This window comes from Vanellus vanellus (genome assembly GCF_965231255.1).
Source record: "Vanellus vanellus genome assembly, chromosome: 9".
Lineage (NCBI taxonomy): Eukaryota > Metazoa > Chordata > Aves > Charadriiformes > Charadriidae > Vanellus > Vanellus vanellus.
In genome coordinates, this window is record NC_138914.1 from 15,917,738 (window position 1) to 15,936,677 (window position 18,940).

General features: G+C 35.7%; 1 protein-coding gene across 1 annotated transcript in view; it reads left to right on the forward strand.

Annotated features, from left to right (window-relative positions):
• The window catches only part of ERC2 (ELKS/RAB6-interacting/CAST family member 2), a gene marked incomplete at both ends in the record, with an annotated part of 454,823 nt that overhangs the window by 165,635 nt on the left and 270,248 nt on the right, over window positions 1-18,940 (forward strand). The window contains one exon of the mRNA XM_082487881.1: window positions 4,160-4,327. Coding sequence (XP_082344007.1) covers window positions 4,160-4,327 — 168 coding nt within the window. The remainder of the gene's footprint in view (window positions 1-4,159; window positions 4,328-18,940) is intronic.

The following is an 18,940-nucleotide window of genomic DNA, read 5'->3' on the forward strand; positions in this document are numbered from 1 at the left end:
CAGAAACTGCCTGGTTCAGCCAAGCGGAACAGAACTGTATCAGCTCATGTGGAAGCTCTGCGTTACCCCAATCACTAGGGAACGGTATCAGTGCTTTGTTAATCAGTGGCTCCAGTCACATTCAACTCCCTTTGACTTCAAGCATTAAGCTTCTGCCTAGTGGCAGTTGGTAAATGAGACTTGCAGTGCCTGACTGAAGAGACCCCCTTTTTGAGCTCCTGCTGCAATGTTATGATGAGCTTCTCAGCTGCAGTTTAAAGGCTCAACAGAGATTTTTGTGATTTGACTTAAGGGATTGCTTTCAGACACGGAGCAAATAAGTGATTAAGTATAAAGAAGATGTGGTAATGAGTTTCAGATGGGGTCTTTTATGTCTATTAAGAGGTCTGAAAGTTTACTGCTACTACTATTTCTTGTTTTCTAACTTAAGAAGTCATCTTTGAATCTCATTGCACACTGCTTACAAACTGCAAGATCCTGTTACTGTAATATTGTAAAAAAGTCTTAAAAATAAAATAAATCTAGTAGAATATAAATTGTTTTTTGAGCGTATAGAAAAGCAATGAGCCATTTTAAGAGCAGGAAGAACATGCATTGCGAGATCCAATGGATCATCTAAATTTGTCCCAAACCAAGTTTTAAAATGGCATTGCAAATACTTTTTCTATGAATAAATTTAGTATTACAAACCTCAGAATATAAATAAAAAAATAAGATTTGCTGATTTTGTCCTTTACTGATATTCTGATTAACTAGGAAAAAAAATGCTTAATACAGAAGACCTTTTCTGACTATTCCAACTGCGACACTTAAAAATGCTAAACTAACACTTATGCCCTTTCAATTACTTCCATCCAGCTTTTATTATGAATTTTTATTATGAATAAACTGTATGAATTTCTACGTAATGTAAACTTTAAACCCTTGTTCTTTATTTTCTGACATTCGTATGTTTGAAATGTGGATTAGTGAACCTAAAATTTCACACTTCCCTGACTTCCTGCAGCTCTCTTGTAGATGGAGAATTATTCTTGATTGCCACATCATATATTTTCAGTCCAAACCTTGTCTTCTCAGTGGCATACCTTGCAGCCAAAGGAAGCCTGTGTGGGTCCACTTAATGTGAATGCTTCGTGGTTTCAGAGCTGCAGAAGAAAACAGTATCAGACAAATAGCCTCTAATCAAAGAAACCTGCCATTGTAATGACAAATGATTGCACTTTTTTTATCCTAGTTCTCTACTTTGCATGAAATTATAATGTTATTCTAATGGCTTGCAAACCTTGCAAAAGTTCTCTGTGCCCACGCTGCCACTTCTGTGTGCTTCCTGTTCTACGTAGCATCTTTCTCTCTGGGTGGAGTGGAAGGGCAGATGTAGATGTAGGTCTGTAGCAGTATTTATAGTAACTCCTCTCCTGGACTCTAAGTTTCAATGTGTTAACCATCCTTCTGGAAAACTGAAATATTTCACTAAGCATAAACTCCTTGATTTCCATACTCCAGGCTTGAATTTGGGAGTTTGAGACTGCACAAGAAACGCAGAATTGATTCCATAATGCTTAACCCTAACAGTGGGTTGGTTTTGTTGATCTCTTATGATATTTCAAAGTGCTGACAAAATTTTGTGGGTATATTATGTTTTCTTGTATTATTTTATTTATAGATTAGCCTTCAATAATATGAAGCTTACATTAAAAAAAAAAAAAAAGGTGTCTCTTTTGGTCTGTAAAAAACCTTGATATATGATGAAATCTGTTTTTACCCCCAAAATATCCCCACCCAGTGTTTTGTGCTGTGTTGCCTGTGAGCTACTCAGTGATTCATTTGTAACTGCATTTCTGAACCAGAATCTAGAAACAAGTATGATTTAGTGGAAGTGCTCGCTGAAGGGACCAATGCATATAAGGTACAACTCTTGCAGTACTGATGGTTAAACCTGAACATATTCTGCTGCTTTAATGATGTCTACTATTTTATTACAAAGATACTTATTATTAGAAAGGTAATGAGAGTAGGATTTATGTGACGGGTAATTCTTTGGCATTAATGAATTAAGTTCCATCCTCCACCCTCCATCATATTTTAGGTTAGACAAATTGATAAATATTTTAAACTAGAGAGATACATTCCAATTCAGTTTGATTTCTGTTGTTTTTTTTTTTTTTTTCCTTTACAATTCTTCCTTATTTGTCTATTCAACTTAGCTCACCCTTCCATACAATTTTTAAAACATTCTTGCAGGAATAATGTTACTTGCTCTTTCCATTTCCGTGAAAGGTATAATTTTTCATTTTGCTAATTATCAAGGTCAGCAAAGAATACATGCATCATATTTTGAACCCCCTACATTCTACAGTCAGTATCTTTGTATTCTTGAATTATTGCAGTATTGATTCCTAATTGTTTTGTTCTTCTCTACTATATAAAAAGCTGCACCAGTAAAACTTGCAAAACTTCATTTTCCAGCTCTACATTTTGCTTACAATTTCACCTTGTGGCTTCAGGTCCACCTCACCATCACATCATTGTAAGACCACTTAACTGTTTGCTTTATTCCATTCCATTATTATATTTTAATTTAAGGCAGCCGTGACAAGATCTCTTACTTTGAATACCTTTTTGAAAGAATTTCTAATGTTCACTGTATCAGTGAACATCTCGACAGTGACTGCTTCCTTTTCTCTTCACAGTATGAAGCATAACACCTTTTCCATTTGGAATCATATTTACCTTGTGGTAACTACTCTAGGCAGTGCTTATGTAGAAAGGTGTTACTAAAAAAGGTACTAGGAATTTGATGCTGTGAAGTAGGATTGTTATATCTTATATGAAAAAAGTTGCTTTCCTGTCTAGCTCTTTGTTTCTCCCCCCCCGTTTTGACATTTTTTGTATGTTTCCACCTGGGTCCATGTGCTTATGCCTACTGCTGGGGCCATGTCTGTCTATTCACATTGTGCATACTATCTTGTTTCCTGATTATACTCCCCAAAGAGCCAGTTCCCTCCTTTTCCATTTCCTTGAACAGGTACCCTGTCATTTAAACTTTCCTTTTGCTTGCCACTTTGTTCCTTGCTTCACCAAATGTTTTTCTCTTTACTGATGATAGTATTTATTCTGCTGTCCTTGAAGGTGGCTGCTGCTTACCCCTGTCCCCCTCTTGTAATGGAGGAGAGACGACTATTTTTCCTCCTTATTTCAAAAAGCTGCTATAAGTACCCAAGCTTTTAATTGCAATTAGCAGTAGAGCTGCTTCTAGAAACAAAAGTATACAAATAGTAACCAGTGCCAAGTGATCTATGGATTTTTTCCAGACCACCAGCAAGTGTTTGTCTGGCCATAATTTGACAACTGCTTGAATTGCGTTAAGAGAATAATAAAATTGCATGCTTGGGCATTTATACAGCAAGAAATGAGAAAATCGAGGCTACATATACCTTCAGGGATGTTAGAATACTTTTTTTTTTTTTTTTTTTTTTTTTTTTAGGGTTTCTAAAGGAAAAAAAGCAGTTATGATATGCAGAGCAATTTGATGAAGTTCTTTCTAAATATATTTCTGTGTAGGAAAATCCTTGGAATATCCCTTATTTTGGTTGACAGGGATTTGTGCTTACTACAGAAAAGAACAGTAAGGCCTGTTTGTTAAGAGACTTATGTGATATACACTGGAGAAAAGTGAAGAACCTTATTACTTCCCTATTTGCCATGTCTGTCTTAAGTAATTCTGTTTCTAGATTACTCATCTGTGCCCAAACCTGCCTAGTGACTGTAGTATCTGATTGCCCACTTCATGGCTTTAATAGGCAAATTAAATACAGATTACAGAACACTATTTTCAATGAGATATATTTAATAAGTCAAGATGTTGGGTTTTTTTAATCCGTTATGCATTTGTCAAGTTAGCACTATTTTAATGCTAGTTCATGTTTTGACTATTCTACGTTTTCTATTCATGTGTTGGTGCTAAAAGTGCTTTCATTTTTTATTGCCTTTTAACAAGTACAAGAATCTCTTAGTCCGAGATAAAGTTGGAAAATCTACATAAAAAAAGAAATAAAACATTTCTTGTGAAGTGACAAAGAAAAAGGGGATTAGAAAAAGTAAATAAAATATGTGAACGATCTTCACTGAAACCTAAATATATTTGATTTACTTACTGTAGGTTGATGCCTTGCGGTTACGACTGGAAGAAAAAGAAACCTTTCTGAATAAAAAAACAAAACAACTTCAAGACCTCACAGAAGAGAAGGGAACCCTGGCTGGAGAGATTCGAGATATGAAAGACATGTTGGAAGTAAAAGAAAGAAAAATTAATGTACTTCAAAAAAAGGTAAGATCGCTTATGAAAGGATATGTTGTAAAACTTTTGAGGCACATTTAAATGAAATATATTTCTTATAATGTATTACTTTTAATATGTTAAAAAAATGCAAGAAGTAAATCTGTAATAGTCAAGTACTTCTCTAATATAAAATATGTGCTACTGTTTTCCATGGAGTCGTTTTTATAGTAAATTTCTTAATTATATTATATCGCAAAAATATAAGGTACTGCAGTTTCCACAAAATCATTGGAGTTAATGAAAGTTGGTTTATTATTCCTCAACATGAGGGATTCCATTATCCTTACTGATTATTACTCTTTCCAAATAATGTAAATAAAACAAGCAGGACTGTTAAAAGATTAGGATACTGCTTTTTTTCCTTTAAAGAATTTTTTTTGGGGGGGGGGGAAGAGGGGAGTGGGGAAGGAACCTAAATTAAGTCAATTATCTGGTTTTCCCGTGAGCTAAAGACATGAAGAAGGGAGGCTGTCTCCAAACAGCCCTATTAGTCTTGTTTCTAATTTTCCACAAATTTAGCTAACTGCATTTATTCTCTTTGGGAAGTTGGACTTAATCATTATAGTTTCCAGTTGGGGGAGTGGGGAGGGAATTTCCTGGAAAGGCAGCTCTGCAAGGGTTTTGTGTACAGTAGTAGAGTGTTTATTTACCGTATCCTTTTTCTCACACTCACGAAAGTATTTATGCTAGCAGGTATGTTCCGGGTGTATCACTTTTTATTATATAAAAATGCACTTGTGAGCATACAGATAAACGGAGAAAAAGTTCCTGGCATGAAATACATTTTACTGTTACTTCTCCCCTCCTTTTACAGCCAGTCAAAGAATGTCTACTCTTTACTCTCTATTATTACATAGGTAGTTCATGTTACTGTGGTTTTCCTCCAGGATTCATATAGGGCTCACATGGTCTTCTAGCTGTGCTTCTGTCTGCAAGTGGTTAAATACAGTCTTTAGAAAGCCAAGTCCTTATTTTCCAGAAACGGAGAAGACTGCTTTTTCAGGCTCAGGAAATAAGGCCTATCAAATCTGGACCATATGTACTCATCCCCTTTAATCTTATTTCTGAATATTTGCCTTGTTAGAAATGCTGATGATGTAAAGATAGCAAACTTCAAGCCTTTTATCCTGTGCTGAATGCTAATTAGCTTTGGACATCACTTGAGAATTTTGAAGAAAAGAATGTATCTTTTCTTTTGGTTTGTATTCTTAAAAAAAAACAACCAAACAAACCGATGATTTACAGTTGGTGTTGTATTTAGATCTTGAGGAAATGGATCAGTAGGAGGGCGGAATGTGGATTCAGTGATCAAAATTGTGTGATGAATATAACTTATCACAGAGCTGTCAGCGCTATCTGTCATGGCTATGTTTTCAGAAATATGCAACATAGTGGGTTTTTCTGGTTTTAATATATCGTGGCTCTTTTATTAGAGCTTGCAGATGGTCTTGCCTCTTTTGCACCTGCTTCTTAATGAAAATAGGCACTCTCAAACTGCGCGCTCTCTCTTCACTTAATCATAGAGTAAACATGTTATAGCCTCGTGAGCTCTAGTATACAGTGTGATAAATAAATCCTGCTAACTGCTGGGTGCAAAATCAAATTTAGTACTAAACTGATTCTTTAAAACTGGAAGTAGCACCTGATTTTTTTTTTGAGGTTTTTATTCTGGTAAATATGCTTCATCAGGGGACTTCTGAAGTTCAGTTTTTCTGCTATGGGCTAATACTGGGTTCACTTAGAGAAAAATGAATTATGATGATTACTTTAAAAAAAAAAGAAAAATAAATCATTTACATCACTTAAAAGTTATGCATAGATTTGCTTCTCTGAAGCATTTTTAATAACTACATGATCTTAATATATAGATTTTAGCATGCCCCAAAATGATAATATCAGATCACCATTACACCATTATTTTTTAATAGGAAAAGAATATAATATTTGGAAAATACACTTTAAAAATTACCCTTAGGTCACATTTTCAGCTTTGGATCATTATTTTTAGTTGTGCCTTGCTTCCAATGTGTTTGGAGATAAATTCATTCACAGATAACTTGACTAGAGAAAAATTTGATTGAAATATCATCCTGCTCTATTCACCCCATTATTTAAATACATTTGGAGTATGATACTATAAAGGATCCTTTCACTGTTTACTTTTTATATGTTTAGTGTACAATTCTGAAGTAGGAAATTCTTTATGTCACAAATGCAAATCCAGGCTTATAAATTCACCTGGAAAAAAATAAATAATCTACTTGTCTAGTTAATCCAAGTGTTCAAATTAATTTTGTTAGTGCTTATTAGATCATGACTTCTCATGGTTAGCCTCCTTGAGCATCCCAGCATCCTTAGCAGCAAATGTAATCTCATTTCTGGACCACGATACTTGCATGTAGAAAGGAAGATGTTCAGTGTCCGTCTACTTTTTTTTTTTTTTTTTTTTTTTTCCAAGAAGCTTGCCTGGCATTAGTACCTTTCTGTTCTAGATAATTTTATCCTCACTACATGAAGTTATGTGTCCCAGGACGTTCATACCTCATAGAGTATTTATGTTCTTTGACATAGGCAGATTGTTCATTCAGTCATGAGATATTTCAGAAGAATGTTGGACTATGCATAGTAGTAATTGCTAACGCTGTAGTATTCTTATTGTAATATTTTTGAACAGTCACTTCTCAGGGATTTTCAGATACTCTGGTAGTGGATGCTGTGCTTTAAGAAAAAGATTGTCTGATGTACCTCTTTTCTTTCCAATTTTGACAACATACCTTTCCAATAGCAACCATATATAAGAATGAATTTTGATGGAAAAGTGTTTATTACATATAGATTGCAGTAATTGTATCCTTTACTTGAATCTGATTATGCTTTTATCCTTCACTGGATTGCACGTGCCTCTTGCATTCCTGCAGTTTTTGCTCATCGTCTCCTTCTGACCTTTTAGCCACTTCTTCCACTGTTGTTTTCACTTCAAGTGACAGCAGCCGGCCTTTGCGTGTTGAGCATTTAGAAATTAATTTGTCCTCATCGTGTGCATATATGTGGAGAATTCAGTGGGTGGAAAGCAACATGGACCGTTTCATATCACACTTAGGAGATGAAACAGTTACTGGGCCCTCTAGTGGATTGTCCTGCCTTTACATATCTTCTTTCAGGACAAGTGCCCTGCTTGCCGTCTTGCTCTCAAGAAAACCCACCTGAAAGTGAAGGAATTGCTTCTAGTTCTTCCTAAATTCTCTCGAGACATTAGATTCTTCTGACTGTAAGATTATAATGCTTGTCTCCATTTTCTTTGTTCTATGCAGGGCCAAATTTTATATCTGTGTATTTTTATTTAGTTTTGGTATGAGAACTTGTGAATTTTAGTGCTTCACTTGATGATGCAAGATAAATGGCTACATCTTGCTTCACTCAGTCTGAAGTGCTTCACTCAGCCTAAAATAGTATTTGTTTTAATGGTTGTATTCAAGTAATTGAAGAAGGAAGAATTTGTATATTGTGCTCAAAAATGTTTCTGTCAGTAATAACCTGAAGCTGAGTAGGAAGGAATATGTAACTTGGAAAGACACAATTTCTAATTCTCAATTTCTCCTGTGTACATTACTATTACCTGCCATGTTGAAAAATATGAAGGAGACAAACCAAAACCAGGAAAGCTCCCTTTCGAAGTTGGAATTATTTCTTCTCCTTTCTGTATAGCTTTTATACTTGAAGGACAAGACAGATTCTGTTGAGGGCTCCCTACCAAAGGTGTGGAAGAAACAAAAACATTGGCAACAAAAGAGCTGTGGTGAGTCCCACAGGATGGCATAGGAATACATATAAGGCAACACGTTGCAGAAAAAAGTAGTGGGATAGATAACAAATTAATGATGCATTGTCTTTCCGTGCAGTGGTTTTGGTGTAATTTTTGACCAAATTGAATAACCGCTACACTATTCAGTGTAATTTGCAGGCTTAAGAGAGTCTCAGCACTGGAACAGCATGCGTTAAGAGGATTTGGATCAAGGTAGATTGGCATGGAGTAATAATAAACTTATGTCAATGTCAGAGGTGCAATATTACTAAATATTTCTTTCTTTTAGAATCTTTGGCACCGCTGTTCCATTTTTAGTGCCAGTAAAGTTGGGTATGCTGTTTTAATAGTCTTGTTTAACCTGGCAAAGCTAGTCTTACACCTCATATCTGTCAGTTTAGCATGCAGAGGAGCAGACCTCAGAAATCTTTATGTATTTCTTACCAGAACATGTGAGTTCTATGAGTATGGCTGAAGGGCAAAAGTGCTGAACTGGATGATGATTCTTTCATGTCCCTTTTTGCTCCCAAATTTTCTCTTTCATACAGTGGCTATACCTGGTATGTTTTGTCCTCTAGGAATCTGCAGATATTTTAAAAACAACCATACTCTGAATATGAGTCTCGGTGTTGAAAACAGTAGCTGTTGAGACAAGAACAGGGTGGAGGATGTAGACCTGGATCATATTAGGACAACAGCTTGTGGAAATTCTTTTGTGGGGACTATTATAAAAGAACACCACGTAAAGGGGGCTAATATAATATTCTACTTTGACTTGCAACATAACTTTTCATGTAAAATATATATTGCAGTTTCCATCTTTAATAGTTTAAGCTTTGTGATTGATGAAGTGCTACATGACTGAGGGCTCTAACCTAGCAGCTAATTAGCATTTGTAGGAAATGTCATAAAGTCTTAGTTCTCATGTAATAATTGGAATCTGTACTTGGAGTGACTGGACTCTGCACACTAGGTAATATTGTCCAGTTCATGTTAAATTAAAATGCGTTGTTCAATTAGTTGTATGCATTACTGTTAGCTGTCTTCTGAAAAAGAGGAAATTTACATACAGTCAGATTAGGAGTATACTAGCGTAGACAAATGAGTGCTACTCTTGTGCTTAGAAATTTGCATCAATATTATTGCTTGATGCAGGAATTCTGGCTGAGAATGCCACTGAAATCGAAACTTCTGAATCCAGAATGGTCCAGGAAGACCTAAGAGACCAATTTCTTTTGTTTGATCTTAACAAGTAGAAAGTGCAAGCACATTGCTGATAGAAGATGCCTTTGATTTTTTTCCATGGTTTAATCAGTTGGCAGCACGTTTCTATCAGAACACTGTAAATAGACTGTTATGTGAACTGAGGTTTTGCAATCGCCAAATCAGAATTCTATTGTATTTCTGGAGAGAGGCAACAAATTCTGAACTAATTAGTTGTTCTGTAAAACAGACCAATGTTCTGACTGCAGATTGCCAGTATTGCTAAAAAAAGTTAGGAAGTCATTCTGGTGTAACATGAAAGTTTTGATGTTTCAAAGCTGCTATGGTGACTATTGATTTGTGTATTACATTAAGAAATGTTTCTTCTAATAATATATGCTCACTTTAAGGATACAGCATCCAGTGTACTGAGTATTAGAAAGTGGTACTTTGGCTGCTTATGCTTGCAGCTTTGCCAAATCATGTTATGTTATTCAGGTAAGGCAGTCTGAAAGTGAGATTGAACTAAATATATCCAATTGTTCATCCAGGGTGGTAGTGTTATTGACCCCAATACATTGTAGAAAAAAAAAAAAGGATCCTCAATGATTCTGCACAATAAAATGCAGCCCTGGGATGCATAAAATCTGCATGTGGTACACATCAAGGCTATCTAAATAAATGCAGAAAAATCTTAAGCCTAACCAGTGTGGCTGCTTGGGTGCTTGTACACTGAGACAGTGAGAACAATGTCATTAAGATCAGAGGCAGTGATCATTTTCACTTTCCTTTAGCTGCTTTAATTTCCCATTCTTTGTAACACATTACACTTCTAAGTTTTTACAGATTATAAAAGGTCACTAAAAATATGTGACTTTATATAGGTTCACTTAGTGAACCCAACCTGAATGATCATCCAGCCTAAAACCATAGCTACGTGTTTAGGTAAGTCCTTGCACCTTGAAATCCCCAATCACTATAATTTTTTCCAAACTGTGATTGAATCTACTGTCTTTTCCAATGAATTTGCTACCCGCTGAAGCTAAAAGCCCAGCATTTTGTTTGTTCCCCCTCACTCCTGCTGACCTGCTCATTACTGCTGCTTTTGTTCAAGTCTACACTTCAAAAGGAGAATAGTTGGATTACACGCTTCTGCTTACTGACCTGCTTGAAAGTAAGCACTTATCTTTATAGGAGAAAATCACTCAAATGAAGTTTCATGAGATTACAAAATCTAAAAACTGTTTTATCTAATGCCAGTTCTGTAAACATGGTATTTTTTGAATATTGGGTATATTGTAAATCATGGACTCTCAAGTAAGTGAAGAAATATTGACTGCACCTGGTCTTGGTGTTAAAGTTGTTTGCAGATCTGCTCGTAATAATTGTGTCTAAGCAGGTCTCCTCTTTATCAATGGCAGCTGACAAATTCATGAAATGGCTGGAGATGTTTGGTACCAGGTGTTTGGAAGAATTCAGAAGCATCACTGGTTTTCAGTATAAATAGCTGAAACTGCAAGCATGTCTTAGTTTACAGTAATTATTACCCCAATATGAGGTGGAAGCATCTATTCTTCGGGATTGCCTTCACTTACTTGTCAGAAAATATTACAAGAAGCAATGTGTATGCAGTTTTTCAAGAAACAGGATGAAACTGGAGTTGGTCAACCTAGTCTGGTTCACGTACCAGTAATATATATCTCTGAAGAGGTAACACAGGAACCTTTTTTTTTTTTTTTTTTATGTTTGAAAATCCTACTTGTATTTTAAAATTGTAAAATTAAAAAATAATAATTTGGCTGCCTTTGTATGCCATGTATGGAAAACTGAGCATTTTGGTTATATCATTTAATTCCTTTGGGAGCTATAGGGTGAGAAATTGTTTGTGAAAGTGAAAAAAGTACTAGTTATTTGAAGAAATAGGCTGAAATAAGCAATGCGTGGTGTGAAGAGATGCTGTCATGTCTATACACTTTTTCGCAGAGTAGTCTGATAATGTTATTATATACATTATTAACTTTCTAAGTGTAGTTATATAGAGAGAAAGGAGGTAATCAGTTATAAGATTCACAATATGTGGTGCAATATATGTGAGAACTAAAAAACAATCACTTTTTGGGAAATAGTAAATGTATATGTGTAGATCACATGTATTTAGAATTTTAGAGATAAATCCTGAAGTGTAAATAGCATAAGTTATTCCAGATCAAGTTATACAAGCTAGTTTTGAGAGGATTCTTCACACACAGCTCAAATGAAGAGACTTGAATAGTTCAACTCAGGTTATACGCAGCATACAGAAATACTCTTAAAAACAGTATTCCATTGGCAAAGCAGGACTGAGCTTAATGAGATACTTACGTGAGGGTTTCATACTGCTAGTGTGACATCAGTGCTATTGGTGAGGAAGGAAGCTGCCATTTGGCTCTGAAATGTCAATACTAATTAACAAAGTTATCTTTAAATAAGATCCTAAGTTTTAATCATGTTAAGAAAGCAGCCAACTCGCATGCTGGGAATTTTAAGCTGTGTGAAGAGTACTATTTTCTTTTCAATAGAATTGGAGGAAATTTCTTTTGCAGTGTGAATGAGCTAAATTACGTATAGTGTGACTGGGCAAAAAGAAAGTAGAGGTTGTCTTATTTGGGAGATGCAGAACACCACAAATGAATTCTTTAGGGAAGTGGATGACTGCTTATATATCTGAAAAAGAACGAGGGAGAATCAGAATTGCTTAAGAGAAGAAATATATTTGTCTGTGACATTGTCTTCCAAGAAAGAATAATAGAATAATAGAAGCTTGCTGATTGGAATGAAAAATGATAAAGAGAGAGCGTTAAAAATGTAATTGAGAATAATTTTACATTAGAGAGGTATACTGCTGTTTTCCCATGTGTTCAGATGCTGTATTGTATGCTGAGGTCACGTGAATCCTACTTTCACTGAAGTCAGATAATTTTGTTGTTTGCTTCAGGTTTTCAACCTATGCTCCAAAAAAAGCCACCAACTCCCAACTTCCCCCTCAAGCCATGAAATAGTCATTTTTTCACAACTGCCTGCTAAATGAAAGTTACAACAGAAAGTCCGAAGATGCTTAAAGCTAATAATATCTCCAATTAAAAGACCAAAATGAATTAACTTCTTAAATGCTATTGATTTTTCTCTTAGAACATTGACAGGACAATTGTATTTAGAATGGCAAAAAAATACTTGTCATTTGTAAACAAATGGAGAGTTTTTCTGAGTAATTTTTGGATCATTTCTTAAACTGAAGTAATAATTGGATTAGTTTTGGAAAAACTGTATCTGGCAATTTTCAGCTAAAGTATCTTTAGGTATTTATTTGCATTGACTATTAGTGTTATTTCCAAATGAAAATTGAAAACTCAGTAACAAACACCATATCTTTAAGAAAAAAACAAAATGACAGTTTTTTAAATGCAGAGGCTGCTATGCCTTTTCTCTAGTGAGATATATTCACAATCAAGTCATGACTTTTTTTGAATGTTCAGCTGCTAACTTAAAGGAGAGTGTGTATTCATGTGATTCACTGCTCCTGGAGCTGTGTCTTTCCTATCTCAAGGTGACAGATTCAGCTGGCTTTATACCTGCCAGCTGTTTACCATTGAATCCTTGACAACTCATTTAAATGACACAAAACCAGATCCTTCAGAAGGTAGCCCATGGAACAAAGTTTTGCACAGACCCAAAAGGCTTGTATGCCTTATTTACATGCTAATCTTTTTCTTGAAAACTCTATCAAGCTCTGAGCTCCAGGTGACTGATTTGTGGTAGGGAGGAAGGAGGCTGGGTGGCTTCTCACCCGCTCTGGCTGACACAGACACTGAAAAGGGGGAGTCACAGGAACACGCTGTAGCTGCCTCTCTAAATCAGTAGCCTTTTCTCTGAGCGTGTTGTAACCGAGTATAGGAAGTACTTTCTGCCAGGCTCCAGAATTTAGATCTGCTGGATTAGATTACCATTTTAGACATATTCTGTAGCAGAGTTAATACATGTATCTCAAAACCATAGCTGTAGCTTCAGAATGTATAGGGTGGTGAGCTGGGAATGTGTTGCCAAGTAATACTTTAACTAAAGCAACAGTTGTTTTATTCTGTATATTGTATTTTGTTACACAGCATAACTATGATTACACCAATACTGGTAGAGATGTTTAATTCATCTTTTTCCTTTGGGATACACAAGTTGTCACCTTCAACATAATCCTTTGTGGAGCTGGAAACCACGCATCTTGTCAGGCTAGTGTATTTGGAGATGTTATATGTACTTACTGCTATGTGCACAGAGGGTGCAACTGTGGGTGGGAGATTTTTGTTCATACTAGAAGTATTTCAAAGTTGTAATTACTTCCAGCTTGGGTAAAATGAGGATGTTATTTACAAATTTAAGCAAACAAAATATTTGGATATTATTTATTTGTTTTCATTTGAACCAATGAACCATTCATACTGGAATTTGTTGTAATAAAACAGTCTCAGACACAGGTCAAAATTTACTAACGTTGCCTGTTTGCAAAGTATAATGATAAATTTTGAATCTAAATAAATTGTCCATATGATTTTGTATGTTATAGTATGCTGTTTCAAACGTGTTGCTACCAGATTTTTATTATTGATGCTTATTCCTTTCTAGTGTATTTCGGCTAAAAATGGCTAGAAAATGGTGAATCATAGTTTCAGGAAATGATTCCTAGGAAAATAAGTTCATCAGCTTGTTAATTGTATACAGTAAAATCCATGAGAAGACCATTTTAAATCTTGAATGATTCAGAAATGGTAGATTTTTATGTATGATTTTTAGCCTATTTTAACTGAAAAATTAATGTTTTTGTCATAGTCTTGTGCGTGAAATATTTAGCAACATAGTGACTGAATAACTTGTTAATGTGCTAAACCATCCTGACATTACCCTGAAATGCAAAAGTAGATCCCATTGCCCTTGTTCATCTCCTTGCTAGGATAGGCAGTTACAGTTGATCTGCAACTTGACCTAATGTATATCCAAGTTTGTTATATCTGGAAATAAAAAGAGACATTTCCTAATAAATATAAAAAGTAGACTTATGCATTAGCAGTTGGTTTTTACCAATTTTGTAGTATATTAAATTTCTACTCTTTTGTTGGCATAAAATCAAACACCTTAATTTATGCATTGCTAGAGCTCCTTGATGTTGGCAGTCATGCTTTCCTGGTGGTATTCCGTTGCTGTCTGTCTGACTGAGCAGTCTGTGACTAGAGACTAATACCTTAGTAAATTGGATATTTTATCACTTTTGGAAAAGCATCACCCCTCACCTCTGTGTGGAGCTCTTACTGGCTTTATGAAAGCATGAAGTTCATAGACTTAAGGGTACGCATGCAGATAATTTTAATGGTAACAATAAATGAGAATTGTTATCTTCATAGTTCTCCCTTCATATTATTGTTACCAGATGTAGCCAGAGCTAGTGGTGCCAATTTGGTCAGATTGCTTTGATAATTTTCTTGTTGCCAAGTAGTATGTATTTCTTGGTGGTAGAATCAGCAGTGGTATGTTTGAATATAAGTAATATAAATCCAACTTTAGAATGGAATCTGAATCTAATTCACTTCCTTCTAGCACACCTGACTTTAATTTTTAACGCCTAGCCAGGCACAGTGCTAAGACCAAAGTGAAATAAAGAGAATGGAGTAAAGCAGTTCTTGGAAATTAAAAAGACAAATGGCATAACATTGTGTAACCTTTAATATATGAAAGAAATATTGGGCCTATTTGCCATTCACTTATGAATAAATCTGCAGTAAATTTAGTAAAAGTAATTATGCCAGTGTAAACCCCTCTTTATCTGGGGAAAAATCAGCCCCACTATATTTATTGCCTAAGAGATGCCTTGGCTTGACAGCAGAAATCTCCATTCATGTCCCCAGACAGGTGCAGAGTCCTTTATTGCTCCGTGTTTAACCCCATGCCAAAGTGACTGTATGCCATGGGAACTTCTGTACATTGCGCTCTGTAGTGCCTACTGCTGATCTTGAGTGAGGGTGAGAAGCTGCAAAAGGTCCACATGAATTTGTAAATTATTTGTCTTGTTGATAAACAGGATTGAGAGTATGTAAATATCACAATTCCAATTTGAGTGAAACACCTGCTGTGACCTATTCCAAAATCTTAATCTATGGTTAGGTCTGGATTTTTGTTGTGGCTGTCATGGGAGCCATAAATAGGTTGATCTGAATGTTTATTTAAAAAAAAATAAAATCCATGACTTTTGAGAGTTTCAGAATTTTTGCATGTCGGAAGGTGGATGTGATAGTAAGCAGCTGAACAAATGTGAAGAACTTCAAAGTATAGAAACTGGACTACATAGGAAGGTAATAGAAAACAGGAGTTTGCTAATTTAGTTGCAAAAGAGACCATCCCTGTGAACTATCCATGGAAACCAATCTGGTAAATTATGTTAGATTTACAAAACATGATTTCTTGCATGACATTTTACATGTTCAGCAGTTTTCACTGTCAGCGCTCTTTGTTACTAATTTTTGTATGCTGTCTTTCTGTGAAATGTAATATAAGACGTTGAGATTCTGGAGTGTGTCCAGAGAAGGGCAACAAAGCTGGTGAGGGATCTAGAGAACAAGTCTTATGAGGAGCGGCTGCTGGAACTGGGGTTGTTTAGCCTGGAGAAAAGGAGGCTGAGGGGGAGACCTTATCACTCTCTACAACGACCTGAAAGGAGGTTGTAGAGAAGTGGGGGTCAACCTCTTCTCCCCAGTAACAGGCAATGGGGTAAGACTAAATGGCCTCAAGTTATGCCAGGGGAGGTTTAGATTGGATATTAAGAAAAATTTCTTCACCAAAAGGGTTATCAAGCATCGGAACAGGCTGCCCAGGGAAGCGGTGGAATCGCCACCCTTGGAGGTATTCAAAAGACATGTAGGTGTGGTGTTGAGGGACATGGTTTAGTGGTGGTTTTGGCAGTGTTAGGTTGATGGTTGGACTTGATGTTCTTAAAGGTCCCTTCCAACCTAGACAATTCTATGATTCTGTTATTCAGCCTCTGCCTTAAAGTGCATGAATTGCAACACCTTCCATGAGTCCCTATAAATCATTCCACCTTCAAGGAGGGGGAAGAAGAGCCACCTCATAGACAGCTAGCTGCAAGCTGGGCAGCAAAATAAACCAATTCATACCATCATCCTTGTGAATTTCCTGGGAAGGCAGGAGCATTTCTCCTTTGGGCATGTCGTTATGCTGACAGTAGTGTTTAATCTGACAAATGTATCTTCTTCTTATTGAGACCTGTGCTACAATTCATGCTGCAGGACATAGTAAGAGCTAAATCTTTTTTTTTTTTTTTTTCCTTTTTTTCTTTTTTAATTGGGGTGGGGGGAAGATGAGCAGTGCTGCAGTCACTGGTTGTCACTGTGCCTTAAGTATTCTGCTGCAAAACCTGTTAAAAAAAAAAAAACCCAAACCATGAAAAGGCACAGGAACGGAACAGGAAGATTTGCTTCGTTTTGCTTAAGTTTTAATATACTAATTAGACAATACCCAATTAACACTCATACACCCCGTGATTGACTTTTTATACTAATGCTAAAATAAAAGTGTTCTGAGTAGAGCTGTGGAAAATAACCTCTATATATGCCTAGTTGTGGAATAAGCTGGCCATCATTCACTCATTTAAAAAGTCCAGACCGTTAGTAGTATCTATCATCTTTTGAATGGGAGACACTGAAAATGGAAGTGTGGTCAGACTATTGTAGTGTCACTGTTAAGCAATGGTCAAATTTTTAAAAAGAATTTTACAGTTAATTTAAGTGCATGTTCTTGAGAAAGCCTGATAAAAATTAAGTTCTGTAATAATTCTAATGCTTGTGGAACTGCGATGGAAAGTAGTAAATCTGTGTAACGTATTTTGATATAGCCATCATATCTAAAGAACTTCAAAGTGTTCTTAACTGAAAACTCCAAACTCGCCACTCTTCTGACGGTTTTATCTACTGTCTGTCAATTCCCACCGTGGAGCGGGGCCCGTATTTTTGTTTGTAGCAGAAGTGAACGTGGAGCTACAAGGGCTTAAGTCTATGAGAGAGACAACTGCATCTGTAAGTTGCTGAAACTTCTCACCATGCTATGTAATTCTGTAAGGTAAACTTTTAAATGTCTGGCATAAAAAGCAAAGAAATATAAATCAGAGAAAAAAATATTACAAGTGTGTTATCTGTTTTAGTGTAGTATAAGGTCAGTGCCACTGACATTGCAATAACAGATGACCTCCAAATGCATCTTCAGGATATTACAGTGAATTTTCTTATAATTGCTGAAGGGACAATGAGTGTTCTTCATGGATCCTTTCATTAAGGCTTTTACAATAAATGAAAAAAATGAAGAAAGCCAAATGAGTAAGGATGGCTACACTGATTAATAAATCCCAGGCATCAATGACCTAATTTCCCGGTTGGGGAAAGAAATATTTCTGTGTCATAGATTTACTATATAGCAATTTTCCTTAATTTTTTAATAGTTGATATTATTAGAATGAGGCTAAGTTATACATACAAAGCTGCAGTTTTTCAGGAGGAGATACATGATAAAGGAAATTCAGTGAAAGATTAAAATAGATAGGACATTTCATCACACCAAAAGCAAACTATCTTAAACACAGAACTACTTCAGATTATTTCTGCTTCCTGTTCAGACGTTTATGTGAAAGCATGGCTGTGTTACCTTTGCTGCTGTAGAAAATCTAAACTGTTCAGCAGATGTTGATTAAAGACATCCAAGTTGCTGTGTTTAACATTTCAGTTTAAGTTCAGTGATGCTTTTGTAGTTTATATGCAAAAAGGCTGTGAGTAGTCTGCAGTAACTAGTGGTGAAACTCAATATATGCATTGTCTTTCGTGCAGCTATAGTGCAAATATTACATTACATCTCATAGTAACAAGAATCTTGGTTCTCTGATGAACGACATTTTGAGCACTTCAACTCTTAATTGATATAAACCTCTGTACATTGACCATATGTTAATTTAGAATGATTAAGAAAAAACATCTTTAAAAGAAGGGGGCAGGGAGGTACATTATCCTTCTGCAAAGCTTTTTTTTCATCTACAGTCATTACACTGTCCCTTATATATGAATATAGATGCCCACTGTAACCAGGGAGCTAGAAGGAAACTTTCCAGTAGAAAGGGTATTATTATTTCTGATTAATTCCTGCCTAACTGCTTAAGGTCTGCTGCTATGGGTTTTTTCCTACTTTTTACCACTGGCACTTAAGGAAACTCATATAAAATAGTACCATGTGAAACCGAATTCTCTATTACAAGCACTTGAATGCAACTTCTAAGGACAGGATGCTCTTCTAGTACAAATCAACATAGCTGTATTTAATTCCTATAGCCATTCTTTATTTATATTAGTTAGGGGGCAGGCCTGTTATTTTTACTTTCAATGAAAAAAATTTTTTGCCGTTACAGATTTATTTTTTTTTCCATTTAAAATTATTTTCCAATTTTAGGGCTTCCCTCCTCCCTCTTCAACCTGTCTGCCCTGTTATTCCTTACTCTGAGAGTAAGGAAGTGTAAAGTTTAA